Below are 9,326 nucleotides of genomic sequence, written 5' to 3' on the forward strand. Positions count from 1 at the left end.
CCCACCCCCATCCCACCCCTCTAAGTCATCACAGAGCACCAGGCTGAGCTCCCTGCATTATACAGTAGGTTCCCACTATCTATCTGTTTTACACGTGGTTAGTGTATATATGTCAATTCTAATCTCCCAGCTCATCCCACCCTACCTCTCCCCACCTGTGTCCAAATGTCCATTCCCTACATACATGTCCATTCCCTCCATCTGCATCTCTATTTCTGCCCTTCATTAGATTCATCTGTACCAGATGAATCTTTCTGACTTACTTCACTCTGTATGACCAGCTCTAGGCCCATCAGTGTCTTTACAAATGACCCAGTTTCATTCCTTTTTACAGTTGATATTCCATTGTACACACGTACCACACTGAAGAGGTATTTGACATCCTCTGTCCACTGTCATATGGTCTGGACAGGAAGGTCCAGGGTGAGTGGACCTTCACAGAGTTATTTTGTGAATATGTCCCAGGTGATTCTGACTTAGGGTTGGTCTCTCACCTCAACCTTTGCCTTGGACCAGGTGACTGAGCCGCACAAGGAAACAGATGAACATCTACTGATACATTCAGTTTGGGGAAACCCGTGTTTGAGGCTTGAGGGGTCTTGAGATTGGGAAGTCAATGATGAAACTCTTATTGTGCTTGGAAACTGAACTTGACTTGGGTGATGTGGAAGAGGTGGCTTGGTGTTTGGGGAAGGGAAATTCAGCCTGGAGGTGGGGGACAGATGATCCTGAAATTTCCTCCCTGGTTGTATAAAGACCTTCCTCATGCGAATAACCTGTCAACTAAAATGCTCTTAATTTTTGGATTTGTGACAGTGTCCTGAGCTGACATCAGACTTACCTTGACTTTCACTAGGACTCAGCTCTCATATTCCAGAAAACATGACCCTTGCTGGTAAGTACAAAAACCCATTTATGTTATGGGCGCCACAACACAGGGTATTTCTGTACACATGTGTTTGTACTTGCATGTGCACAGAGAAGATAAAAGGTTGACAGGAAATGCACCTAAGGGTTAAAGAGATTATCTCTAGGTGGGAGGTGGGATCATAGCTGAGCTTTTCTTCCTTGTACTCATCTGAGTGTGTTTTTTGTTTTCTACAATGGCTATGTAATATTTTTGCAATTAATCCTGCTTTCAATTTGTAAAAGGAAATGAGGGGTGAGTTGCAGCAGTGGGGGTGGGGAAGGGACTGACAGGAGCACACACCAGGGCCTGGAGGAGTTGCGTTGGACTGGACTCAACATATCAGCTCCATGGACTTCCCTGGTGGTCCAGTGGTTAGGACTCCATGCTTCCACTTCTGAGGGCCCGGGTTTGAGCCCTTGTTGGGGAACTAAGATCCTCTAAGCCGAGTGGTGTGGGGAAAAAAAAAATCAGCTCTAAACGTGACATCCTGGTTTCCAAACCCTCTCCAGACACAGAGTGACCAGATAGGGGTGGGGGTATGTGTCCAGCCTTCACGGAGGGACACCAGCCCTTTTGGCTTTGACCACTGCATTGGGATGACAGGGAAGGCTCACAGCCTAACCTTGTCACCCAGGGAAGGACACGATCACAGGAATGGTGGCGGCCTTCTTTGCCCTCACAGAAGTACTGCCAAGTACCTTGAGAATGGAGTGTGTGTTGCCTCTATCCTAGAGTGAAAGGAATGGAATATCCTGGGCACGTGGGGGGAAATAGAGAGAGGTCCAGGGTGCATGCTGGGGTGAGGGCACTGGTGCTTGGGGTCCATGTTGTTGCTGTTTAGTCGCTCAGTCGTGTCTGACTCTTTACGACCCCCAGGGACTGTAGCCCACCAGGCTCCTCTGTCCGTGGGATTTCCCAGGCAAGAATACTGAAGCAGGTTGCCATTTTCTTCTCCAGGGGATTTTCCCTGACCCAGGGGTCAAACCTGCATCTCCTGCAAGTCTCCTGCATTCTTTATCACTGAGACCTGGGAAGCCATTGGGGTCCATACCTGAGGGCATTTTTTGCATTCAGTATCACAAAGGGAGATGATGCACTGGAGAGAGGATAGGGTCCTCTGGGAGCTCTGGCAGGCTCAGGTTCTCATAGGTGGGCAGAAGTGGGTCCAAATCATACATAGGGGCTCTAAAGAGAGCTGCTCAGGGCAGAAAGGGCTGTGTCACCGTGCAAGGGTCTGGGTGGTTTGGGTGCCTCTGTGGAGCCTGGTGACCCCCGGGGTCTGGTTTCTGAGTCTAGGAAGGGGGTCGCCCTCTTCACCTGTCCGTGTTTCCACAGCCTACAAGGAGAAGATGAAGGAGCTCCCGCTGGTGTCCTTGTTCTGCTCCTGCTTCCTGGCCGACCCCCTGAATAAGTCATCCTATAAATATGAAGGTACATGAGGGCCACCGCTGGGGGACTAAGGACCGAGGCTTCCTGTAGCTTGTCTCCAGGAGCCCAGTATACCCACCCTTGTTTCCCGAGATTCTGCCCTACGTCACATTTTATTTCACAGAGCCAGTAAAGTCACTGCAGCTGATTCTGGGGGGTCTACATGCAACACGATGGTGGGAGTGGGGCTGCAACCCAGGGGACCAGACACCAGCTGAGGGTCTGAGTCAGACCCTCTCAGAGTGCCCTTGATCTCGGCTTTTGTTCACTTGTGTGACAAAAAAATGTGGTGGAAGATGCAGAGGCCAAGTAGACAGAGAGTCTGCCCTCAGGGACACCTAGCCTAGAAGAGGGACAGTCATGTGTCAATCACCAGACACCCTGGCCCATTGTCTCTTTAGTGAAGGGTCAAGAATGCTCTGAGCGAGTCCAGAGGTGGGAAGGGACTTCTGTGCTTTGGCCACCAAAGGAGTTTCTGGGATGGCCGTGTTGCCCGAGCCCTGTGACAGGTCCCAGGATACAGACAAGGAACATTGATTGGCCATGTCCTGATTGAGGGGGGTTGGTGGCTGGGGAAGCCAGGTCACCTCTTAATTTCCTGGGGCTTAAAAGGACGGTATGGGTTTGGTCTGGAAATGAGAGATGGGAATGCTCGGGTCACCTGAGATTGTTTTTTCTGTTTAGGCTGGTGTGGGAGACAGTGTAGGAGAAAAGATGAGAGCCAGCGGAGAGACAGTGCTGACTGGAGAGAAAGAAGAGAGCAGGGTAGGAGGGGGCGGGGGGAGAGGTCTGCAGGCCGAGCGTCAGATCTGTAGTGGAGTGAGGAGTGGACGGGCGGTGGGTGGTGATGTCTCCGTGTGTACCAATTTGAAAGTGAAAGTGTTAGTTGTGTTCAACTCTTTGAGACCCCACAGCTGTAGTCCATCAGGCTCTTCTGTCCACGGAATTTCCCAGGCAAGCCAGTTTGAGCAAGAGCCCAGCTAAAGGGGGACCCTTGTGGCAGAAGCAAAACAAAGGCAGTTGCTACAGCCATGATTAGAAATCCCCTGTCCTGGGGCTCCTGCTCTTAGAGCCAGAGACTCTCCAGTGGCTGCCCACTCCAGCTGCATCAGAACCCAGCAAGCTTGGGTGCTATGTTCAGGACAGACCCAGAACCCTGGCCTTTGGTCAGCCTTGGGGACCCTGGCCCTCCCTCATATGTGTGCATGCTATAGGGGGGCCCGTATGGTCTTCAAGGAGGGGTGAGCAGCCCCTTTTCTGTTCTCTGCAGCAGACACAGTGGACCTGAACTGGTGTGTCATTTCCGACATGGAAGTCATTGAGCTGAATAAATGCACTTCTGGTCAGTCCTTTGAAGTCATCCTGAAGCCACCCTCCTTTGATGGGGTGCCTGAGTTCAATGCCTCCCTCCCCAGACGGCGAGACCCATCACTGGAAGAAATCCAGAAGAAACTGGAAGCAGCTGAGGAGCGGAGGAAGGTAAGTGGCTCTCCTTTTCTTCCCCGGTAGGGCGTGATGGGGAGGAAGTTGAAGAAGACAGGTTCTGAGCTGAAGTCGGGTCACCACCAACCTGTAGATATGAAGGCAGCACCTCCAGATACCAGGAAGGGAATGAGACACTATGGAGAGAAACAAAGATATAAAAACCCCAGGTGTTTAGGAGCTTGCTTAGGGGAAGAAGATGCTATATTACATGCCTCCAAGGGGTGACCTTATAGTGACCTGGGCCAACACTAAGGATTTAAGGAAAGGCTGGACAATTAAGGAAAGGGGTCCTTAACTGGGAGAGGGGGAAGAAGGCCATGGCATGGTATATTGGGTTGGTCAAAAAGCTTGTTTGGGTTTTTGGTTAGTGCTTACGACAAGCCCAAAAGAATTTTTTGGCCAACCTGATACTTTCACCCCTTGGTGTGCCTTCCTTACTTTCTATGGATTCTTATGGTTCAACTCCGATGCTGTTTCTGTGTAAGCTTTCCTTCATCTTTGAAGCTGAAAATGATGATCACCCTTGAATTCCTATAGCACTTCATTTCTGCCTCTCAAGGCATACGTCACATGCTAGCCTGGGTTAGAGTTATTTATATATGATTTGTCTCTACTAGACTTTTTTTTTTCTTTCCCAAGCTGCTAGAATAGTGTCTGCTACACTGTATCTGATCACTTTTTTGTGAATGAACAAATGGATGGATAGATGGATGAATGATGGCAATGAGAAAAAGAGGACTGAGAGCCCAGTGGGAGAACCCAAGAAGCATCCTTGCTTCCTGCCAACAGGCCAGGGGCCCAGGCTCAGGGAGGTGTGCGCTCTGGGTGTGCAGCTCTTAAGTTATGATGGTAAAATCACACCCTGGCTTGCTCACCTGCAAGGGCCTCCTTTTCACTTCATGCTCCCATAGTACCAGGAAGCAGAGCTCCTGAAGCACCTGGCAGAGAAGCGAGAACACGAGCGGGAGGTGATCCAAAAAGCCATTGAGGAAAACAACAACTTCATCAAGATGGCAAAGGAAAAACTGGCCCAGAAGATGGAGTCCAATAAGGAGAACCGGGAGGCCCACCTTGCTGCCATGTTGGAACGGCTGCAAGAGAAGGTAAGGGGTCTCGGATTGGAGAGGAGACTCCTAGGACTTGCTCTTCCTTCCACGGCAAGTACGATGGACATGCCTATCATTTCAGGGAGCAAGTAGCAAGGCAGGAGTGGCCACATTTCTCTTAGGTTAGATCCTTAGAGAGTTCCAAGGGATTACTTGGGAGGTGGCAGGCAAGAACTATAAACTGAGCCAAGAACCATGAACCAATGAACCAAAAACCATGAACTCCTTGGGGGGATGAATTGCCCAGCTACACAATTGAAATTTCTCATTGTCTGAGGGAGATTAGACCGCTTATCTTCCAGAGAAGCCTGCTGAATGCTTTTGTACATTCCTGGCTTCATCCTTAAATGCCCTGATTTGATTCAATGAAAGATGCTGACTTGAGCTCTTGGCTTGAGGCCAAGGGCATGACCAGCTGAGCTGCCCACTGAGCAGGAAACATGATCCTCTCCAAACCTCTTGATGTGGGCTGAGTGGGTCACCGGTGTCTCCAATATTCTGCCTTTTGTCAATAAACCTAACGATGTCACCCGAATATGAGAAACGTGAGAGACTGGGGTTGGTCCCGCGTGTCAGCAGAAGCACAGGCCATTCTGCTGAGAACACGCTGGCCTCGTTTCCTGAGTCCCAAGGCTGCCCCAGTTTCTCCTGCGGCTCCTGGGAGAGCTCCAGCTCTGTGTTTTATTTCCAGGCGCCGCCTGCCGCGCGGTGACTCCCGGGACCCGATCGGTGGCCTCATCCCATGGTGAGCAGCGTGGTCTCCGCTCCTTCCTGCCCATCCACCTAGACTCTCAGGCCCTTGGCACAACTACTAGAAAGATCTGGTTTCTTCACAGGGGATCTGGATGTTGTGTAGGCCCTGCAGCTGGCCAGCATGTGGCAACCCCCATCCACTCTCTTTCTCCATCCTTCGGGGGGCAACGAGCCCTCCATAAGTATCAGATGGGAGGGAAGTGTTCTGGGTCTGATTTCAGGCTTCCTCAGTTATTGAGAGATGGGTAGGAACAAACTCTTGCAGGAAAAAGAAATCAGAGACTGGGACAGGATGTGGCCTGGGCACTCAGGCTAAACCTGAGACAAATACTGAGGATAAAGCCATGATATGAGATTTGAAAGACTGCAAAACACTTTTATTTCATCATACCCCTATCCTCACAATGCGATGAGCAGGACGGGCATTATCCTTATTTTACCAGTAAGAATCCATGTCAGAGGAAGGTCCAGTGACTTGCCCAGCGTCACACAGCCACTAAGCAATGGAGCTGGGAACAGAACTGAGTTCTTTGACTATGAGTCTAGGTGGCTCTTTCTATGCTTGTTTCAGGAAGACCAGACCACAAGCATCCTGCCAGCTTTTTGTCAGACAGGGAGCCACTTGGAGGCCAAGGAAAGGGAGTCCAGAAACTAGGGATCCATCCAGTAAGCAGATACAGGGAATAGAGAGAGGTTCTGAGCTAGAGAGGCTGGGAAAGTCCAAGGTCTGGAGGAAGAGCTATGGGGGTGAGATAAGCCTCAAATGAGCACGATGTTAGAGCAGACGTGTGGGTGGGCCTCACTCCTCTGGGTTCCTGACCCCTCTTCACCTTTGCCCCTCGATGAAGACAGGAGGTAGGATGAGATAGGTGTGTGGTGTCTGCTCTGCTAGGCACCTATAACAATGCCTCTGCATCAGTACTTGCGTGAGTCACCAAGCGTCAGCACCAGACTTACCTGGTGTAAAGTTGAAAACTATAGGTACTTGGACCCTAACCCCAGACCCACCAATCCTGGCTCTCTAGGGATGGTGCCTGAGGACCTCAGTGATTTTTTTTCATATTAAATTTTTTTTATTAGAGTATAATTGCTTTACAATGTTGTATTAATTTCTGCTGTATAGCAAAATGAGTCAGCTATACGAACACATACAACCTGTCCCTCTTGAGTCTTCCTCCCACCGCCCCCCCATCTCACTCCTCTGGGTCATCACAGGGCACTGAGCTGAGCTCCCTGTGTCATACAGCAGCTTCTCACTAGCTATTTTACACATGGTGGTGCACATATGTCAGTGCTACTCTCCCAGTTCATCCCGCCCTCCACTCCACTCTCCCCTGTGTCCATGTAGGGCCTCAGTTTAATAAGCTTCTAAGATCATGCTGACATGTGGCAAGGTTGAGAACCACTGCCCTAGATGTACCATTCCCCATGCTTTCTTCAGGGCCATGGAAAGTTTTAGGGTCTCTCCAGGGACAGATCTGTAGTCTAAGGTACCTCCTGGGACCTTGGGCTGCCTCAGTGGGTCTTCCCCAGGCTGATTATACCTGGATGTGAATGGATAGAAGGCTCTGGCAGAGACCCACTTTACTGAGCATCTATTATGTGCATGGTGCTAGATGAGGAACTGGAGATACTAATACAAAGAGGAAAAGGCATGCTCCCTGCCCACAAGGAGGACCCAGATGTCTTCATCATGATCAGGGATGGAAAGTAGACCATGAAAAGCCCTAGAGGTGAACCCCAAAATTACAGAATTCTAGAGGTAAAAGAGCCTCCTTTCCATTTGTTGTTTAGTGGCTAAGTCACATCTGATTCTTTGTGACCCCACAGACAGTAGCCTGCCAGGCTCCTCTGTCCGTAGAATTTTCCAGGCAAGAATACTGGTAGCCATTTCTTCCTCCAGGGGATCTTCCCAACCCAGGGATTGAAACCAGGTCTCCTGTATTGCAGGTGGATTCTTTACCACTGAGCCACAGTGATGTCTGTGGCCCTCCCTGAGCCTGATCAGTGAAGTGAGTTGGTCAAGGTCACACAGCTGATGGGCATTTGAAGTCAGAGCCCATTGTTTGGTTTGATGATGCTCAGAAACAAAGGGAGCTTCCCTGGTGGTTCAGACAGTAAAGAATCTGCCTGCAATGCAGGAGACCAGGGTTCAGTCCCTGGGTTGGGAAGGTCCCCTGGAGAAGAGAATGGCAACCTACTCCAGTATTCCTGCCTCAGAATTCATGGACAGAGGAGCCTGGCAGGGAAACAAAGAGTTGGACACCACTGAGTGACCAACAGTCACTTTCAAGAAACAAAAGAAGATTCTCTATCACACTTTGTGGAACTGGACATTTTCCAAAATCCTTTATTTGATTTATGCTTTACAAGCCCTTGTCTTTCATCCAGGGGCTTAAAACAACCTTCACTAAAGAGGTGGACCAGAAACACAAGGGCAGTCCAGTTGCCTGTGTGTAGGGGCCACCTGCGGTGAGTTCCCCTGAGCTACTCCTGGCATCAGGTCAAGCAGTGTAATCAGCCCCAAGATGGCCAGGTGAGGGTGGCAGAGGCTGATGGTCCCTGCCAGGTGGGTCCCCCACGGAAGTTGTTCCCAGGTAACAAGCATCCTGGGGCCAGAGGCACCAGCAAGCTCCCTTACCTGTCTCCTGCCAGGCTCACCTGCCTCCTCTGGTCCCTTCTCAAGATGCCTTTGCAGACCCTGCGAGTCTCTTCCTGTGGTGGCCAGTGGTGACCACACTGTTTGCTTCGGCCCTCCAGCCCCTTGGTCTCCCTTTATCCCGGGGTAGTCGGTGTGACCCGATCTTTTCTCTCCCTTCCCTCCCAGGACAAGCACGCGGAGGAGGTGCGGAAAAACAAGGAGCTGAAGGAAGAGGCCTCGAGGTAAAGCCCAGAGGCAAAGAAGTTTCCAGAACGGCCAGACAGCTCCAGCAGCTCCGCAGTTCCGGAGGCAGCCTGGCCCATCGCTGGCTGCTCTCCCAGCACTGGGGTTTGGGGGGAGGGGGGTGGCCAGGGGCGTTTCCTCTGCTTTTGGTGTTTGTACATGTAAAGAATTGACCAGTGAAGCCATCCTATTTGTTTCAGGGGAACAATGATGGGGTGGGAGAGGGGAGTGAAGGAGAGAGGTGGGGAAAGAGAGATGGAGAAGGACTCGTGGACATTGTAATCCAGCCCAGGTCAAATTCTAGGCTTTTCTTCACAGTGAGCATCCGGGCACCGCCTTGAAGGAAGTTAACAACAGGCGGTAGAATTTCCAGCAAAGGGCAGAGTCCTGGGTGGAAGGAGGGCTGCAGGGCGTGGCCGGAAACGCCAGCAGCGAGTGGGGGGCCCTGTGACGGGGGGATGAGGTGTGAATGTGTGTGCGTGTGTTAACCATTATCTTTTGATCATCATGACCAACAATGAAACATTTCCTCCAAGTCTCCAGTTCTTTATTTCCTGAATTTGTCCTTTGTATAATTTATAGAATGTTCTTGAATTTGGTTTCCCCCCATCAGGGGCCAGATGCCCCCTTATTTGTTATTTTGACCATCAGGGCATCTGAGGTGCTGGGTGAGGATAGTTGAGACATGCCATTCTTTGGCATTGTTTGATTTTTCTTCTTCATTTTTACCCGCCACTCCCCTCGCCTTTTCTGGGCTGTC

The 9,326-nt window shown here is 50.6% G+C and overlaps 1 protein-coding gene across 3 annotated transcripts in view; it reads left to right on the forward strand.

Annotated features, from left to right (window-relative positions):
* Positions 1-9,101, forward strand: part of STMN4 (stathmin-like 4) — a 24,057-nt gene extending 14,956 nt beyond the window's left edge. The window contains exons 1-6 of one of the 3 annotated variants that reach the window (XM_010840147.1): positions 883-895; positions 2,246-2,341; positions 3,023-3,103; positions 3,609-3,817; positions 4,735-4,926; positions 8,510-8,569. In XM_010840147.1, coding sequence (XP_010838449.1) covers positions 883-895; positions 2,246-2,341; positions 3,023-3,103; positions 3,609-3,817; positions 4,735-4,926; positions 8,510-8,569 — 651 coding nt within the window. Of the gene's footprint in view, positions 1-816; positions 896-2,245; positions 2,342-3,022; positions 3,104-3,608; positions 3,818-4,734; positions 4,927-8,509 lie in introns of those variants that run through there. The other 2 variants (XM_010840148.1, XM_010840149.1) reach the window with 2 other exon arrangements.
* The last annotated feature ends 225 nt before the right edge of the window (positions 9,102-9,326 follow it).

Source organism: Bison bison, unplaced genomic scaffold (assembly GCF_000754665.1).
Source record: "Bison bison bison isolate TAMUID 2011002044 unplaced genomic scaffold, Bison_UMD1.0 scf7180017864141, whole genome shotgun sequence".
In the NCBI taxonomy this organism is placed as follows: domain Eukaryota; kingdom Metazoa; phylum Chordata; class Mammalia; order Artiodactyla; family Bovidae; genus Bison; species Bison bison.